The 20,330-nt window shown below is 41.2% G+C and overlaps 1 protein-coding gene across 2 annotated transcripts in view; it reads left to right on the top strand.

Moving 5' to 3' along the window:
* TSHR (thyroid stimulating hormone receptor) overlaps positions 1 to 20,330 on the top strand; it is a 114,605-nt gene that overhangs the window by 71,483 nt on the left and 22,792 nt on the right. Inside the window, exons 4-8 of one of the 2 annotated variants that reach the window (XM_084793194.1) lie at positions 4,055 to 4,129; positions 6,433 to 6,507; positions 8,968 to 9,045; positions 11,783 to 11,851; positions 19,071 to 19,148. In XM_084793194.1, the coding sequence (XP_084649320.1) occupies positions 4,055 to 4,129; positions 6,433 to 6,507; positions 8,968 to 9,045; positions 11,783 to 11,851; positions 19,071 to 19,148 (375 nt within the window). The remainder of the gene's footprint in view (positions 1 to 4,054; positions 4,130 to 6,432; positions 6,508 to 8,967; positions 9,046 to 11,782; positions 11,852 to 19,070; positions 19,149 to 20,330) is intronic. The other variant, XM_084793195.1, reaches the window with a different exon arrangement.

The following is a 20,330-nucleotide window of genomic DNA, read 5'->3' as shown; positions in this document are numbered from 1 at the left end:
GAGTAAGGTTAAAGCGAGAGGGAAGGAGGAATGGGAGGATATAAGTGATGAGATAACAATTTAGTTGTAATCTGAATAAATTAATTAAATAAAAATATTTAAATAAATAAATATTAAACAACAACAACAAAAAGATTGGTCCATCTTACCAAATCCACAAAGAAAATTTTTTGAAAAAATTCTAGCATTAGACTCAATGCAAAAGAACTGCTAAAGAGAATTATTAGGAAAAAGAAAGATGACCCCATCTGGCCATACATTCTGTATAGAAGAAAATGAACAGCAACAGTGAGGGTAAATGTGTGGGTAAATATAAATAGATTTTGACTGTACAAAACAAAACCTCCTTCTCTGCACGATAGCTGGCACCCTAAAAGTGTACAGACTGAAACTAGGTAAAGAAACTCAACAGTCAATGAAAAAAGCCTGAGTATTTTATGACATTTAAAATCTTTGTCAATACATGCACTAAACTTCGAACCCCTACCCAGATCTAGCCAATGGACAGGACATTCTCCACAGTTGAATAGAGAGTGGGGTCTGACTTTCATATGAACTCTGGTGCCCCATATTTGACCATGTCCCCTTGATGGGGAGGCCTCGTGGCACTCAGAGGAAGGATAGCAGACTACCAAGAAGAGACTTGATACCTCTGAGCATACACAGGGGGAGGACGCCCCCCTCAGTCACAGTCATAGGGAGGGGAATAAGGGAGGGAGAAATGGGAGGGTACAGGGATGGGATAAAAATTTAGATATAATATGAATAAATTAATAAAATATATTTAAAATAATTAAAATCTTTGTCAAAACAAAATTTTCTCTTTTACAAATATACAAGGAAAGAAAGACAGTAAATCTAATATTGATTGAATGCATAATTTTGAGAATCAGAAATATTTAGTTAGAATTATAGTATTTTATTGGTTTGTAACACCTTATTAAAACATTTAAACTGTGCTTGCCCATTTTTGCCTTTGTTGTATGAATTAAAAGAAAGTATCTTTCTAATGTCTTGGTAAATTCTTGGTCTAGCTGCTAATATTCAACCCTCCTTCTCTCAATGTAATAAAAAACCTCCAAAGAATGTATTAAGTGTGAGTTTGTTGTATTTTTGAGGGGAATTGGTGGGGGTTGGGAGGTTTCTGATGGTCGTTCTGACTTGGTTTGGTTTAGGATTCTGAGACCAAGTCTCATCCTGTAGCTCAAGCTACCTTCGAGCTCAAAACAGTCCTCCTGCCCCCTTTCCTAAATGTGGAGTTTCCAGGCATAAGACATCATGCTTTATTTTGAGGTAGAGGTGGGGGGGGTGTTGAAATAGGATCTTTCTATGTAAATCTATTCTGGTCAAGAATTCACTATGTACTCCAGGCTGGCCTTGAACATGTGCTCCTCCTGCATCAGCCTTTCAGGGATGGGATTACAGCAGCACGCCACCTTCACGACTGAATCCTGCACTCCCATCTTTGTCTACCAATGCATTCATTTAATGAACTAGTGCCATACCAATCTGTCACTAAGGGACTCATTTGGTGTCGTTGTATTCTTTATTGTTGGTGAGTAAGATGGATTGTGGTGACAATTCCAGCAACTAAAATGGTAATGTGATTGGTCAACTACTCTGGTTCCCATCGATTTTCTACCCAGTGATGTGTGTGATGAAGCCCTGGCAGGAAAGCTTGTACTTTATTCTGTTATTCAACTTACATCCTGTGATAACTGCACTGGAAACTGTTATTAAAGGTAGTTGTTTAACCAGACAATAACTGATCTTTGTCCATACAAGCACAATACAAGACAGAGAATGAGTCTATACACAGAATTAAAATACATGATATCACAAAAGAATGGAGAGGCTATGGATGATAGTAAGATGCTCTAGACTCTTCAGATCATATGAGAAGTGAGTCTCCTAGTTGCTTCTCTGTTGCTGTGATAAAACAACTAGCAAAAACAACTCTGGGGCAGATTGTCATAGGAAGGTAGAATAGAGTGGCCAGGAGGGAATTCCAAAGATACACGCCTTTAAATCTTAAAACAATGATAAATAAAAAGATGAGATTTGAGTCTTAAGTGGGGTCTTGCTTGGGTAGGAATCATAATTTAACACTTAGCACAGCTAAAACCTTTGGAATATAAATGGTTAGTACTTACACTTCAAATGCTGTTGGGTCCTTTTGGCAGAAAATCCCTGTAGAGAGTGTTAAACTATTTGCCTGGGTAAGATTTTCCTGGGAGAATACAGTTACTTCCTGAATAGAATGAACCAGTAAGGTCATGTGCCTATAAACAATACGATCTACATTGCAGAAGAGAGGAAATGGATAGATTCTGCTCTCTAACTCCTTCCCCTCTCTTTCAAGGTATGTTTCATAGTCATTGCCTTTACAGCACAGTTCTCAAAGATTTTTTGCAAGAACATTGCAATGCCTTTGCTTCTAAGCTCTAAGTGGCCTACTTTCTCTGAACTTATGAAAATGACAAAAAAAAAAAACAACAACAATAACAACAACAACAAAAAAAAACCATGATGTGAAGAAAGCTTTCAACTGTAGATATACCCAAATCCCTCACAAGAGCCTTTTGGAGGAGGAAAGGTTTTTATTGTCCCTATTTACAGATGAGGAAGCTATTATTCAAAGAGATCAATGACATTATCCAAAGTTACGTGGCCAGAAGCAGCAGAGCCAAGTCATATCTATGCTACAGTATAATGAACCTTATCTCATAGAGATAAAGCTAAATGAAAGAAGCAAAACACAACATGTCACTTGCTATGTGCATCCATTTATAGGAAATGTCTACACAAGACAAAGTTGTAGCAATACAACTTTTCCCAGGGTCTGGGAAAGTAGCTCAGTAGTCTAACAAGCAGGTAGCAAGTACAGAGCCTTGGGTTTGATCTCAAGCACTTACAAAGTAGGGACTGGGGAGAAAGAAGGAAAGGGAAAAGGGAAGAGAAGAAAAGGTCAGGCTGAAAGGAGGAAGCTGAGATAACTTCTAATGTCCACTTGAAGTTTTGTCTTTGATAGTCATGTGTGTTCTAAAAGTGGGTCGCTGTGCTGGTCAACTCTGTAAATTTACTAAAAAATTATTGAACCATGTACCTACCATGCATGGACTTTGTAAAATGCAGATTATCCTTGAGTAAAGACTTTTTAAAATTACAAAGATCTGATTTCAAGCTTTCCAAATAATCACATGGATGACTGAACACAAGTGCCCTTAGTGGCCAAGCCTCAGGGGACATACACAGAAAGAAAAGACTACAGGCCTTAATGGATTCTTACTGACTTTCCTTATAAGCAGAGCAAGTGCCGTGAACCTTTTCTAGCCAATCTATGTGTGGCAAATAGTTTTAACTTTATGAGCAACAGCCCAAGTCTAACAGTTGTTATGGCACTAATGTTACCTGTATATTCTTGATCAGTGAACGTATGAACCTAATTATATAAGTTACAAAGTGACATGATCTCACAATATGTATACAGAAGACTTCAATTATGGGCATCACAAAATAAACCCAAGCAAACCATTTAGGGGTACTTACTCTGTCCCTCTCACCTGCAATTGACATTAACAGACTCTTGGCCCTTTGTGCAATGCTGTCATCTGTCATGAGTCACTAGCCTCCCGTTCCATGCTCATTTGTCACAGCAACCTTACTCGCTCCTGTCACTATAAAGATGTCTGTCCTCTGACCTCAGCTGCTGGCAAAAAACCACTGGAGGGGTTTTCTTTTCTAGAAAAAAAAAATCTAAAAAGAAAGAGAGGAAAAGAAGAAAGAAAGAAAAACACCAAACAAAACTTTGAGATTATAGTTGAAAGAAAGGTAGTCAGTCCATAAGTTCAAATGGACTGAGGTCAAGTCTACAGTTGCAAGAAGGGCAATCGTGTCCGGGGGAGGAGCTAGGAATCTCTGGTTAATGACATATAGTCCCTGTCCTACCAGAGAATGCATTACAGTGTTTTCATGAACTTTTATTAAACTTGATGTGTCTGTCGTGCGAACAGAAAGGGAGGTTTTGCTGACAGTGTTCTTGTAACTCTTACAGAGAGATCCGGAACACCAGGAGCTTAACTTACATAGACCCTGATGCCCTGACAGAGCTCCCCTTGCTCAAGTTCCTGTAAGTGTTGACTCCTTCCATATCATCCTCTGTGTGTGTGTGTGTGTGTGTGTGTGTGTGTGTGTGTGTGTGTGTATGCATGATCTAGATTTGTGATGGTGTTATTTTTCAAGACTTTCCCTAAGATGATATTGCCTAACATCATTTTGATGGTGTTAAACAGTCACTTCTTGAAACTTCTCACCCTTCCCCATTGGGCAAAATACCAGAAAATGGCTCATCCAAAACGTCAGCACAGAGTTCTAGGTCCAGAGACTGCTCCAAGAGATGTGAGGAAGAAAACAGTAAAACATATATGTAGTCTTTAAGTGTGGACAAAATGAAACAGAACTTGAGAGCCAACTGGTTAATTATGTTGGGAAACAACAAGTTTATATTTAAACCTTTTATATTTATATTTCTTGACAAAAACAATATTATAAATTTCAAAAAAGCAAAGCCTTGAAATGGAAGGGACAAACTTATGCTTGGTTTTAGTAATGACTTATGAGCTGGCCATAAACTCTGTAAGAGCAGGGGGACATGTTGGTCCTGTTTCATCCTTACTGCCTAACACACAAAAGGTACTGAAGAAAAATAGCTTGAATGGATGTATATATTTGACCCAAGACCCTCTAGACACTAGCTAGAAGAAGTTCTTTCGTGTGTAAATGCAATTTTTAAAATTAGAAAACAAAAATCAGTACAGTGAAAATAAAAACCCACCTTAACCCCTGTGCCTAGAAATAATCACTATTAACATTTAGCTCATTTCCATTCAGGTTTTAAAATAAAAGCATCTCCCCCTGGATATTTTATGCACACCTTTGAGTCTTAAGGATGGACAGAAGTTATTCAGGAAGTTCAGGGATCATGGTAGATGGGGCACGCAGAGGGTTAGGGGGTCATGCTAATGACGGAAGCATGGGTCCTGTTGGCTCGATGACTCTTTTGGGAAAACTAGAAACAGCCAAGTGCTGAAGGGGTGGGAGTGGGAGATGCCCACTCCTGGCATGTATGATTGAAAGGTATCTTGTGGGGCAAGGCTGTCAACCCTTTTATGGACTAGCTTTCTGATTGGATGGTACTGAGGGAAACATCAAAGAAGAAAAAAAACTCATTTTGTGGTTTTTGGACAGGAGAAAGTCATGATTTAAGTCTCCTTAATCTTACATTTCCGGCCTCCACTTGGCTCCTTACCCTTTTTGTCCTATTCTTTTTCAGGAAACCCCAAGCAAAACTGAACTGTTGCCATATTCATATGTGGCCATGGACTATCGCTCTTCTCCTGGGTTATCCCATTTATTCATTTTGAGTTCTCTGCTTCCTGCTGCCTCTTCAATCCAATGTCTTTCTCTTTAGAAGGAGTCAAGACTGAATTTGCTTTTGAACATATATCAGTGAAACTTGAGGGTTTTTTCACTAGAAAAGCTGGGGAGGGTATAAGTCTCCTCCCATCCACGCCAAGTCTTTCAAAAGTTACTCTGTTTCCACCAGTGTAGAAAGGTGTTACAAGAATTAAATCCCGGAGGCATTAGAAGCATCTAAACTTTTGTGTCCATGCTATACTTGGCACATCTTTGAGTCTTGACATATGCTTTTCTTGGTGACATGAATTTTGTAAGGAGAACCTATTGTTTTTCAGATTTTCCTTTCTTTCTGGATGTGTTCTTTAAGTGGAACTGCTGTACACTCACAGATTACTACTGAAAAAATTATGATGTAGTTTTTTGGGGTGTGTGTGAAGGGGAGAGGGTCTCTACAAAGCCCTGGCTGATAGCCCTAGGTGTCTTGGAACTCACTCTGTAGACCAGGCTGGCCACATACTCATAGAGATCCTCCTGCCTCTGCCTCCTGAGTGCTGGAGTTACCACCATGCCACCATGAAGAATTTAAAACAGGAAAAATGACTCTGAGTTTGGTAGTCATGTCCTTTATTGGCCTTCCACAGCCCATCCCCCAACATACATGCACAATCTCTTCCAATCTCTTCCCCCCCATCCCCCACTCCCCCACTCCACCTTTCTTTGTTGCTTCATCTCTTATTTTCAGGAATTTTACTGGGTTTATATAGTCAAACGAGATTTCTAAGCAGCACATAGGTATCACTATTATTGACTGAATTAAATTATTACCCTTTCAAGGATTATCATCTCATTCTGGGATTAACACTTGCCATAGTCATGAGATATTGAATAGAGGACTTGAAATGTACCTCCTAAACTCATAATTTCAGCTAGTACACTATACTTTCTAGGTGTTGATTTTCATACCTAAAACTTTCATTTCTTCTTCTTCTTCTTCTTTTTTTCTTTTTAATGTAGTGGAATTTTCAACACTGGACTTAGAATATTCCCTGACCTGACCAAAATTTATTCCACAGATGTATTCTTTATACTGTAAGTATGCTCAACACTCAGTCTTTTGTATATTTTGTATACCCCTGACAAGAACTGGAGCGCAGTCAGGGGATCTGGTAGAAGCCAGGAAAAACAATCAATTCCAAGAGAGAGCAGTGAGCAGGGTGGTTATGCTGAAGGGTGGAGTAGGCAAGATTGAAGAATGGCCACTGAATTTACTAGCTATATGCCACTGGTGAGTGTGACAAAAAACAGTCTGTGTAGGATGATAAGTTGTGTAGGACGCTGGCTTGGAATGGGTTTGTGCTGGCTAGTTGTATGTCAGCTTGACACAAGCTAAAGTCATCTGAGAGGAGGGAGCCTCAATTAAGAAAATGCCTCCATAAGATCAGGTTCTTGGCAGGCCTGTAAGGCATTTTCATAACTAGTGATTGATGAGGAGGGCTTGGACCATTGTGGGTGGTGCCACTCCTGGGCTGGTGGTCCTGGTCTCTATAAGAAAGCAAGGTGAGCAAGCCATGAGGAGCAAGCCTTCCATGGCCTCAGCTCATCCCCTGCCTCCAGGTCCCTGCCCTGCTTGAGTTCCTGTTTGGACTTCTTTTGATGATGACCGGTGACGTGGAAGCATAAGCTGAATAAAACCTTTCCTCCCCAAGTTTCTTTGGCCATGGGGTTTCATGACAGCAATCAGTAACCCTAGGAAGAAATTTCAAGAAAGAGCTAGGGGGAGGGGAATTAGAGAGAGGGAAGAGAGCCCACTCTTTTGAGTTTCACTGTTGTTCAACAAAGTGCTCAACAGTGTGAAGGGGGCTTAGAGGTAAAGAGCACTTGCTGCTCTCGCAGAAGACCCAGGTTCAAGTCTCAGCACCTACATGGCATCTCACAGTGTTTATAACTCCAGTTCCAGAGGACCCTGCGTGCTTTTCTGACCCCCATAGGCACAAGGCACTGGGGAAGAAGAAATGGTTTATTTGGCTACTCTTCCAAGTTACAGCCCATCATTTTAGGGAAGTCAAACAGCTGGTCACATCATGCCCATAGTCAAGAGCAAAGAGATAATAAACACATCCTTGCTTGCTCGCAACTCAGGAAGTTTCCTGAAGTGATGCTTCCCATATTCATGGGTCTTCCCACTTCAATTAAGCAAGATAATTCCCAGCCTATTTTATTTCATGTTTTATATGAAACGTTTTATTGATTTACTATATATGCATCTTTCTTTATGTGAAGGGGAGGTGTCTTGTGAAGGTCAGAAGACAACACTCAGGCATTCCTTCTACTGTGTAGGTTCGCAGGGTCAAACTCAGGTTGTCTGGACCGACAAATGGCTTTACCCTCGAAACTGTCTCAAGGCTCCCCAGCGCTCATTTAATTTTCAAATGGGAAAAATGATCAAATGATTTCTGAAGGGAATGGCTGGATGGGGCAGGGGGAGCTACTGGTAACAATGATAGCTTATTTTTCATATTTTCTGACAGCTTTTTACTTTCCTATGCATGACACTTGCTTCACTCAAGTGAAGCTTCACCTTTTAAGGCATAAAGCAAAAGTTGCTCTTTTTTCTTTTCAATAAACAGTAAAGCAGAGGCCTAGGATATTCACATGAGCGTGTGCCCTGAGTTCCACAGAGCAGTCAAGACCATGCTCTGGATAGACCGTCTGATGCTTTTTCCATTGACCAGTTATCTTACCTAATCATACAAATGAAAAAGTACATCTGCAGGGGAATTGCAAAGGCTGAGTTTGCACTTCAGAGCCAGCAAAGTGTAGAATGATTAGCTGCAAACTCTTTGGTTTTTGTTTTGTTGGTGAGAGGTCTTTTCTTTCTTTCTTTCTTTCTTTCTTTCTTTCTTCCTTCCTTCCTTCCTTCCTTCCTTCCTTCCTTCCTTTCTTTCAAGACAGGGTTGCTATGTGTAGCTCTGGCTGTCTGGAACTCACCCTGTAGACCAGGCTGGCCTCAAACTCAGAGATTCACCTGCCTCTGCCTCTCAAGTGCTGGGACTAAAGGCATGTGCTATAGCAACATGGCATGCTTCAAACTGTTAATATTTTTCTCCAGGAAAACAAATGGCCATGCCTCTTTGCTACAGTAAGCTCAGTTAAAACATCCACAGTCCTCTGGGAGCACCTGCCTGGCAGCGTTTTGTAAACAGAGGGCATTTGAGTGATACTCCTGAGATTAAATCCACTGAGCCCTTTCTCCTGATCCCTCTATTGACAGAAAATTCTAGTTGCTATGGACATAGTGTTATAGATTCAGACATCTTTGAGCTCCGTCTGCTTCAAGACAAGGAGCGAGGCAGAGACCAGGGCTCTGAATGTGTTTGCATCTGGAACAGCTCTCACTGTAGCATGCCTCCACCAGCGACTAGAATCAGGTCAAACAAGCAGCTAAAACTGAAATACGTTATGGCCGATTCTTTGAGGTGCACATATGCAACGAAAACTCATTTCTAGTGTGCTTCTTTTCTCACCTGTTTTCATCGCTTTCTCTTACAGTGAAATCACAGACAACCCTTACATGACATCGGTCCCCGAAAATGCATTTCAGGGACTATGTAACGAAACTTTGACCCTGTGAGTATTTCCAGTCTCACCCTTGCTGGCACCTTAATTTTATCTGAGGCTATTGTTGTGGTCTTTCTAGCTAAAAGTGTATCCGAGATTAAAGAAGCATGCTACCTTCTAATGTATACTCTGAGTCTGGAAGGGTTTCATAGAGTTGAGTGTTGCCTGGTAGTGTGATATCCTACAGACCACAAATAGGATGAGCTAGTAAGAACTGCATAGTCTCTTATGGCAGGGGTTGGTGCATTTGTTCCAAGAAGGGCCAGGTAGGTTGTACATGTTGTCTGTACTGTGTTGTAGCAACTGTCACTGAAAAGCAAAAGCAGCCAGACACATGGGTCACTGGGCAAGTCTCTGTTGCAATTAAGTCTCTTTATGGAAACATAGTGTGGATCAGATGTGACCTGTGGGCTTTGTGGCACAGCATCCTATATCCAAATATCCCCATTTTACAAAGTAGTGGTCTTCAACCTGTGACTCACAACCCTTTCTGGTCAAATGACCCTTACACAGGGGTCACATATTAAATATTCTGCATATCGGGTGTTTACATTACAATTCCTAACAGTAGCAAAATTGTAGGTATAAAGTAGCAACAAAAATAATTTTATGGTTGGGGGTGGGGGTCACCACAACATGGGGAACTGTGTTAAAGGGCCAGAGCATTAGGAAGGTTGAGAAACACTGTTCTAGAAGAAGTTCCATAGAGTAAATGTGAATTTCACAGAGTCACTGAATACTGAGTAATGCCACTAAGAGCTTTTCCTATTCTGCAAGCAGTTTCACTCAGAAGTCAGAAACTATGGCTGAGCTCCTATAACTGCTTGTTCAATAGAGAACAGTGTTTTTGCTAAGAACTCATGACCTGCTCTTTGGATGTTCATAAGTAGGATGGGGATGTATCTCTGTTAGTACAGTGCTTGCCCAGCACACATGAAGCCCTGGGCTTCATCCCTATTATCCTATAAATGGGGCATGGTGGCACATGCCTGTAATCCCAGCATGTGGGAGGTGGGAGCAGGAGGATCTGAGGTTCAAGATCATCTTTGGCTTAACGGCAAGTTCCAAACCCAGTTACAAAACATGGAAACAAAGCAAAGTGAGTGCTAAATGAGGGATAGCCATAAAATGTTCTAATGGGGAAGCTCTAATGGGAATATAAAAGATAGCTTAATTCTCCAAGCTTGTAGAAATCTCTACACAAAATGGAGTTAGGGACACCACTGCAGACCCTTCCTCTCTATTTTCCAGAGCAATACCCCAACCCAAGGCTACTGGGTTTATTAGTCTGTCTGTCTGTTTGCTTGTTTACCTGTATGGCCACCTGCGTTCTCTACCTATGGTCACACTGCAGTCTAGAGCTTTTTGCTAGAAACAAATCTGATTCACTTACTCCCTAGTCAAACTGATGGATACCTCCACTCAGGTTTTCCCAGGGAACTCCTCTCCAAGCCACTCATGATGTATCCATTTGGGATATGTGAACTATCACAGCTGCTCTCCCTGTGGAACAGGTCAAAACATCCTTTTCCCATGGTAGAGCTCTTGGGAAAAGACAAGCAATTGCCACTCAGCCAAATTTTCTTTTAGCAGCAGTGGGCTCTTAGCCTGCTCAGCCCCTGACTTCAGGGCCACACATGCCCCCTGTAAAGGTTTCCACTGTGTTGGGTTCTTCCCAAGGAAACTGCTTATCTCAGCTTCTTTGTAGAATGTTAACTTTCCCTTTTAACATTTTTCCCCCAAGGACCTGTTTTCCCTTTCAAATGAAAGCTGTCCAAGGCCTCCTTTGGGGCTCAGTGTTGGATGGAATCCTGGCTGTAGAGGCGAGAATGGCATGAGGTTGTCAATTACCATTCCAGATGACTTTTATTTTTTAACTATACTCTTATAGAAGCCCTTTCCTCCAGGAAGGTCAGTGAAGTTCAAAACATTACACGTGCAAGGAAAATGCCTAACAGCAGAGTTCATGCCTGTGTCCCCACTTCTTTCTTTCTTTTTTTTTCTCTATCCTTTATATCTTTCAAGACCTACTTGTCCATGAAGTTTTTAGTCTCTAAAATATAAGCCAAACCCAGTTTAGACTAACAAGTTCTTGGCAAGTCACTCCCATGTCTCCTTTCCCTTAAACATGTCTACATGAAAAAAAAAAACTTCGGGGATAGAGAAATGCTTCAGCAGTAAACAATGCTTACTGATCATGCAAAAGACCTGAGTTTAGTATCCAGCACCCATATCGGGCTGCCCTCTTCTGGCCTCTATTAACACACCTGCACTCACATGTGCATACACACACACACACACACACACACACACACACACACACACAAATAACCTTTTTAGAAAAAATCCTTTGCAAACCTTTGTTCTTCAAAGTAAACCTGCTTCTAAGGGAAGCCTGATTTATACCCAAGTCTGAACAACGGAGCTTCAATCTGTTAAGGTTTTCTTGAGGAATGCATGTGGATGACTTGTGAAATTTTATGCACATTTCTGATACTAAAGATATGAAACCCAACTAGAAGAAGAAGAAGAAGAAGAAGAAGAAGAAGAAGAGGAGGAGGAGGAGGAGGAGGAGGAGGAGGAGGAGGAGGAGGAGGAGGAGGAGGAGATATCCCATGGGCCACCTGCTTTATTTACTTATGTATTCACTTCTGGGAATCCAGTGACACAGAGCCTCATATATGCTAGGCAAGTACCCTACCACTTGGTCGTTAATTTTTTTTCTCTCTCCTTCTCTTGATTTTAGGAAACTATACAACAATGGATTTACTTCAATCCAAGGACATGCTTTCAATGGAACAAAACTGGATGCTGTGTAAGTTTAGGGTAACCATGGAAACTGCCACTGTTCCCCACATCTCACTCCCAGAAGGATCATCCAGAGGATCTGAATCCTCTTAAGATCTATTTTAAGTGTCTCAAGCCTTGGAAGTAATGCCAAAGGAACCTGACAAGGGCTTTCTGAGGTGAACACTTAATGATGGCCCCAGTCCTAAATCTCAAGGCTCTCATTTCCAATAAAATGGAGACACACACTGTCACCATCTGTTATGTTATAGGGCTGTATGTATGTGTGTTTGCAAGCGTTCATCTGCTGTTACATAAAGTGAGAGAGTATCTTTGCACACCCAAAGGTGTTTTCAAAAAGTTACTCAACCTTTTTGATATGTTTTTTTTCCTATTTTAAAGATAAGTGATACCCAAATGAACAAAACAAAACAAAAGATACGTACAATTTATTTGCCTTGCAGCACTTTTTACTTTTTGAGGTAGTGTCTCACTGTGTAACCCTGGGCTGTCATGGAATTAGCTGTGTACACAAGGCTGGCCTTGAACTTATGGAGATCTGCTAGCCTCTGCCTCCTGAGTGCCATAATTAAAGATATGCATCTCACTTGACATTGCAATACTTCTTATTTCTTTAGCAGTTACATATATTTAGTTCCAAATTATCTGGTATTTCCCCAAAAACTTAACTGTTCATTTCTTAGGGCGATATGTTAATTACTGCTTTTTATATACTGACTCTTCCTTAAAGCAATCCTACACAGTTGATCATTGTCAAACCTGAAAGGCCCTATGAGTCTAAATGTGCTGTGTACTACTTTGCTTCTCAAACACTATTAGGCATGCAAACCATGAAGGGACCGACAGATGCTGGCTGAGTCTGAAGACTTGGCTGGGCTGTGGGAGTCTGTATTTCTATGACACCCTCCCACAATGCTGATGGTGTAGCCCAGGGACTGCACCTTAAGTAGAACAGCTACACAGCTATGTTGAGGGCCTGGGTACAAAAGAACACATGTGGAGATTAAGTGCTTTGAATTGACAGTCGGGTTTCCAGGGTAACTACTGGCTTCTGGAATTAAAAAATAAATAGTAACAAGTACTGGATTCCTTATAGTTAGGCAAGGTTCTCTACCTCCTGTTGAGGTGACGTCTAGCTCTTGGCTGGGCTTTTGGGCAACCTTCTAGTCTATGTCAGAAGGAGGGTTAGCATATCATTCTCTTGGGTACCAGGTAGGACATGGGTTATTAAGGCTTGATTTCAGTCATTTCTTTTAAATATATAATTACAAGAGAAATTCTGAAAGACACCACAGGATGCACGATATTCTTGTGCATAAAATTTACAGAATTAGAAAGCCCCATTGCACTCGTCTCTCACAGTCCTTTATTTACTTCTCAGTGTAGCTGCTGAGTGCTTACATTGCACAAAGCACTGTGCTAGTCACTAACAAAGCAAGGACAAGAAAAAGCAATGTGCTTCCTGCTCACAATACAAATTACATTCATGTGAAGTCAACACAAGCCCAGCTACACCAATGATCAAAGTATGTTAGAAAGAAATTTATCCATTTCAAAATGTGCACCAGCTAGGAAATACACAAGTGCCAAGAATCCAAAGGGGTTGGCCTCTTTCCTTGGAGAAATCAGCAGGATAATCTCTAAGTTTATCCCATGGTTTTTATTTTTTTATTAATTTATTCATATACATCTCAATTGTTAGCCCATCCCTTGTATCCTCCCATTCCTCCCTCCCTCCCGCTTCCCCCCTACTCCCCTCCCCTATGTCTGTGACTGAGGGGGACCTCCCCCCCATATATGCTCTTAGGGTATTGAGTCTCTTCTTGGTAACTTGCTATCCTTTCTCTGAGTGCCACCATGCCTCCCCATCCAGGGGACATTATCCCATGGTTTTTAAAGATCAGCATTTACTATTAAGGAGATACCACCAAGTATCTTCTTTGACTCAAAAGTAATCACACCAGGCTAGCTGGTCCACAGACTTCAGGTCCTCAGCTCATCTCTACTTCGGATCCCATCACAGGAACGCTGGGATTATGCTATGTGCCTCCAGTCCAGGCCTTTACTTGGGTTCCAGGAATCAAACTGAGGCAGTCAAGTATGAGTGGAAAGCGCTCTTAGCCCGACTATCTCTCTAGACCCTCAGATTATATTTGTAACATAGCTCAATATTTACTGGGTTTTCAAATGAAGAAAAACTGATTACTCTTCTACAGCAATTATTCAAAGATTGTAAATAGCATACTCTCTCTAGCACTGTGTTTAGATATCTCTAGGTTCTAGATTAACTGATACGTTATCCAAAACAGAATCATCTATTTCATGCTGATGCACTGAAATTACCAGGTCTGACCTCAATTACATCCATTGTTTTAGTGTAACTGAGTAACGTTATGGCAGCCAAGTTGGACAAATATCACACTGAGGACTAGCACCGAAGCCATAACAGCCGTTCTGTTGTTAGCTGGAAGCTTGTGAAAATCATGACAATTGGGCAATAGATCAACGCCCTGTGGGTTCACAGAGAGCCAGACGCATTGTCATCACTCAGATGACAAATCACTTAACATGAGTGTCCGTGCTCAAGAGAAGCTGCGCTGCTCTCAATCACAAGTCACATGTTGCTTCTCTGGACCTCTCTGTTCTCTCTTTATACAGTCTTCTAGAGCTGAGCTGCTTCTTCCAAAGTGTCTGATTCTCTGAGATGAATTTTCTGCTGTTGAATTCTAGTCCTTTAGCTTCTATCTAGAAGTAAACCGTTGGACCAAAAATAAATAAATAAATACGACCTCAACGGGTTAAGGACTTACTCGGACAGTAATCATTATGAGCAGAGGAGTCAACAGGAATAATGTGCTAATTGGCATCACACATTAGCTGATTAGAAGTAATTCACCACAGCTTGGAGCCACTGGGAAAAGATGACGGTAGAGAAGATTATAGGATTAAGAAGACTGCTATTTCTCACGGGATAAGTATTTGAACAGCTTGTAGGATGTGCTCCAAGGTTGGCTGTCCCCTCTGCCTACTGCAGTCTTGAACACTTTCTCACCTGTTACTGTTGATAAACAAGTGTCCCAATGTCTAAAACCAACAAGATTTTCACAGAGCAATCCAGCTTCGCTTTAGACTAACTTAAGAGCTAGGCTCTGGGTCCCTACCTATCATCTTCTGAAGAACAAGACCTGTGTAGGGACCAAAACAACAACCCATGGCTCCCCACAGAATCACTCCCATGTGAATGTCACAACATAACCTGGTGCCAACCCCAATTTCCCCTAAAGGAATTATCTAGGAATGAGCTGAAATTCTATCTTGGAAATGAAATGGATCCTTAAACCCCTCTGAGAACCAAGAAATTTCCTCACCTAGTACATCACATTTCTCTCTTTAATACTAATCACTTCTGTCACTGACTAAAACCTGTCCTATCTGTGAGTTACCCAGAAACAAGGCTTTCGTTTCTCACCAAGCAAGTCGTTCCTGAGTGGCTGCTGTGTGTCAGGAATGAATTCGAAGGCTGGAGAGATGGCTCAATGGTTGAGAGCACCATCTGCTCTTGCAGAGGGCCGAGGTTCAATTCCCAGCATCTGCATAGCAGTTCACAGCTGTCTTTAATGACAGTTCCAGGTGATCTGAACCCCCTGAACCTCTGCATGCACACACATGGTACATAGACACACATGGGAAAAACCATCAAACACATAAAATAGAAATAAATAAATCTCGAAACAGAAACATTTTTTAAAAAAAGTGAGTCCAAGAGAAACAGAACAGAAAGAGAGAGAGAGAAAGAGAGAGAGAGAGAGGGAGGGAGGGATGGAGAGAGAGAGAGACTCAAACACAGCACACACAGACAGAGAGAGAGAGAGAGAGAGAGAGAGAAAGAAAGAAAGAAAGAAAGAGACTCAAACACAGACAAAGACACACAAACACACACACACATACACACAGAGACACACACATACACACACACCCCATAATAGTGACACTGTCACTTGGACACTTCCCCCCACCCATTGCCACCTTCATTTTTCCAGCCGCATTGTTCTCCCCTCACCATGAGATATGTCATTTTCAGTCAAGCAGAGATTCTAAAGTATTAAAATATGGAAACTTTGACAACTCTTTTCTAAGAAAAGCTTAATTTCTTCACCAGATTCCCAAAGAGGCAGGATCCGTCCAAATAATGAGGAGGCATTAAGCAGGAAAGGCTAGCGGCATCTGTTTCACTTTGGAAGGAACTGTTACGGCTTCTGCTAGGAACCCTTCCCAGGACTTATATTAGCACTCTGGACTTTTAGGAAGTCTCTCCTTGTCACTTCTGACAAGTCATAAACTTATGAACTGTCTTTGTCTCTGACTGGCTGGCCCAAGGCAACAATACGGCACAGTCTCAGCTACGATCCAGGAGCCAGTTAAAGGAAGTTGACATTACCAGGACAGAGCATGGGGTTAATGAGGTTAACGGAAGCATCCTTTCTGGATATTAAAGCTTCCGTGTTTGTAACTCCTCACCCACAGCTTCTGGCGGAAGGAGAAATCAGAACCCAAGGCTCAAAACTAAAAGAGGTAGCTCTGAACTACCAGGGACTGTCGGGGTGTGGAAGAGGCTCCTTAGGCCATGGTCAGCCTGGGCTTTGTAGCTAGACCCTGCTTCCATAAATCAACAGATTGAACCAGGAAGAGTGGCAGGTTCCTTATTTTTAAGCCCTTATCAGCTTCAGAGGTTAAGCATCCAAACGACCATATTGTCTTTTGAGAAACGGGGCCTGTGTCACGCCGGTTCATCTCCGTTCACATTGGCTGCGCCTCTGGCTACATTCTTTTTCCCACTCTGGACCCTGGCTGCCTTCCTCAGTTTGAAGTCTTCTGCAACATTTCTGGTAAACGGCAATGCTTATCAAGCAGTCTCCTTGTCCTCAGGGGTGTATTAAGTATCAGATAAAAACACTATGAAATTGGAGAAGTGATAATTTCATTTTTTACAACAATTACTGATGATTAGAGTAGGCTGATTTTTACTCTCAATCATTGGAGATGAAGAGGGGAAAAGAGAGGAGCTCAGTGGAGCTTACTTGATTTTGAGCAGCCTGGGAACAAAATTCAATCTAGCTATAACTACACTGGCCCAAGGATCCAGAAAGAGCATGGCCATTATGCTCAATATAGTTGTCATACCACAAAATTGTGTTTACCAAGAGCCTTTCTCTACTTCACCCCCCCAAGATGAGTCTTACCTACTCCAACTACAACCAAACAAAAGATTCTTCATAGACACAGAAGGTTGATTGCATCAATATATGAACATGAGAGTTCTGTGACTCAGGCCTTATATGAGGTTAACCTCTGGGAACATGTCCATTGGCTGCTTTGGCATTGTACTCAGGTATCTGAACGTAGGAAGCCTGGTCTCTTCTATGTGAGCCTTAACACCCTCTGCTATAGACAGTATCTGGAATGCCCCCCAAAGCCCATGTTATTAAAGTTTTTCCTGTTCTCAGCTTGGTGTTAGTGGGAAATGGTAGAGCTTTTAAGAAGTAAAGATTAATGGGATGCAATTGGGTTATTGGCAACACTTTTTTGAAGGGGTTATAGGTCTCATGCCTCCTTTTTCCTGTTATTGCCTTCTCAACCACTGAAAGAAAAAAAAAAGCAACTTCTTTCTGCCCCATGTTCCTGCCAAGGTGAGCCATGGCAACACAGGCCTAAAAATAATGGCATCAACTCATCTCCCTGACCACGAACAGAAGTAAGCCACTGATTGTATCCATTCTGGTTGAAAAGACATAGTATGAAAAAAAAAAAAAGGTAATTGCAGATTCTGATAATATCAGGAGGAAATAGAGAGTGTAGGGCAAACTCGTGTTACTTTAGATGAATAGCCCTTGACCTCTATTTAAAAGAATACTTGAAAAAGTCTAAATGGTATTCAAATTTGTAAAACCTTGTTGTGTGCCCCAGTTCTTACTCATCTGTTTAATCCCTCAGTATACCTCGAAGGGGTAAGGGTGGGGGCGGAATTAAGCTCTTCGGCCCACGAGGCTAATTGTTCTACTCTTACCCACAATGCCCCAAGAAAGACACACCTGGACCCAATTAACTAAAAGGAACTTTATGGAGACTCTGGAGGAAGAATTCTGACAGTCTTTGATTATTCCGCTCTTACTAGCCATCGTCCTTAAGAATTGCACCCTGCAGTGCAAAGCTGGCTGATACAACAACAAAAGTACACTAGGTCATTAGTCAGACCTCCCAAGGGTCTTCACTGTGTTTATTTTGTGTCAAGCCATGGTCACTCACTAGTGTTTAATTGCCTACACTATGGTTCAAGTTAATGTGAATGTGTAAATTGAGGTCATTTATAATAAAAATAGATGTACTTTATTTTATTTTAGACGGTTTTACTCTCTTAAAAAGCTGTGGGGTGAGGGAAGGGCCAATTTTAAAATCCTCAGGCGCTTTTGTTCATCTGGAGGAAATCTATTTCAAACATACTTTGTGACTTCAATTGCATAAGAAATATTCTTATAAATGGCCAATGTGATTAAAAGGAAAAGGATCAACACAGCCATCACTTTTCACGAAAGGTATACACTTTAATCTTATTTATATAAATATTCCCATACCAAAGCTCCTGTTGGATAAAATGCATGTCATTCAATTAAATCTGAATTTTGGATAAGCAACAGATAAACTTGCATAAGAAATATTTACACCTGAAGATTGTTCAGTGTTTTTCTGTAATTCTAATTAAACTGACCTCATGTATTTTAATTTGCTAAATCTGGGATCTCTGCTCAAAGAAAAGAACTGAGTTTCCAGCCATCCCTACCACCCCTACCACCCTCACCATCTCCATCCCAACTCTTACTTAAGTTGTAGCTTCAAAGATATGTGGGAACAATGGTTGATCTTAAGAAGCAAATTTGAGTCAGGGTAGAAAACAATAATTGCTAGGAAATAGGAAATTTGGGCAACTTTGATAAAATGTAGGTATGCAAGCTAGACCATAAACATAATTCTCTTTCAGAGATTCCTGCCACAATGGAACTTTGCATTCCTAGCACAGAGAAATTAACGTGACCTTGATTACATTTTATTTTGGTGTTTACTCTAATGTTATGTGATGGCTTAAGTTTGCCTAACTCCTATTCTCTCTCTCTCTCTCTCTCTCTCTCTCTCTCTCTCTCTCTCTCTCTCTCTCTCTCCCTCTCTCTCTCTAGTTACCTAAACAAGAATAAATACCTGACAGCTATTGACAAAGATGCCTTTGGAGGAGTATACAGTGGACCGACTTTGCTGTGAGTAAGACAAGCGAATGGCCAGTAGTTTGTTATTTTCTTTTTTACTTTTCTGAAATAAAAGGAATGTGAAGAGGGTCATGCCAACTGTCTTAGTCAGTGTCCTGTTGCTGTGGAGAGACACTATGACCATGGCAACTCATATAAAAGAAAATATTTAATTGGAGCTGGCTTATAGTTCATCGGTTAAGTTCTTAGCCATGACAGGAAGCATGGTGAGGTGCAGGCAAATATGGTGCTGGAGTGGGGGAATTCTACATCTGGATCGTCAGGCAGCAGGAGGGGAATGCCACACTGAGCCTAGCTTGAACATCTGAAAACCTCAAAGGCCAACCCCCGGTGACACACTTCCTCTGACAAGGCCAAACCTCCTAATACTGCCACTTGCTACTCCCTATTGGCCTATGGGGGTCATTTCTATTCGGACCACCACCCCAACAGTCAAGACAAGAGAATGCTGTTATCTTGGGTAAAGGCTTCTGCCACTATTCCTTACTTGGCTCAATAGGCTACCTCTTAGAAGAAAGTCTTTGCGACTCAGAAGGCCCCAAGTCCCAGGATGCCATCTGTCTCACAATCAGGCAACTTATGGGGGTTCTGTTTGTGGACCAGTAGCTGTTTACAAAACTCTAAAATGGGAGATTTACAAAAAAGTAGAAAACACTCTGTCTTTACAGAAAAAAAAATGTACACAAATGCAACCATCTGATGCCCAGCACAAAGAGGATTCATATCTGGAAGAACTTAGATCCTAGGGAAGATGAGAGACAAGTGTGATTTTTAATAGTTGGACAATTCACCTGTTTGTGCATTCATTCTCATTACTCACCCACATGTAGGTGGTGATCGTGTACAATCAAGTCTTTCCCTCAATGGCATCTTCCCTCGAGTCCCTTGATTTAAGTTCATTGCCTTAGTTTGTGATCTTATCACCAACCATCTAAATTAGTTCTTAATGAAGTTAAACACAGTACCCTAAAGATGCACAAGGCTATCCATTAGAAGCAAGAGGAAACTATTTATTAATAAAATAGAAAAATTAAATTGCATTAACATGTATGCAGATGACCACTAACACCAGTAGACAATAGGTGTATCCCAAGAGGAGCATGGACGATTGGCAAGCCTGTATACCTGACACCATCACTCTTTCACCTTCAACGGTTTTATTATACCTCGGGA

This window comes from Acomys minous (assembly GCF_964271855.1).
Source record: "Acomys minous genome assembly, chromosome: 8".
Lineage (NCBI taxonomy): Eukaryota > Metazoa > Chordata > Mammalia > Rodentia > Muridae > Acomys > Acomys minous.
This window is presented reverse-complemented; position numbering and strand designations above follow the sequence as displayed.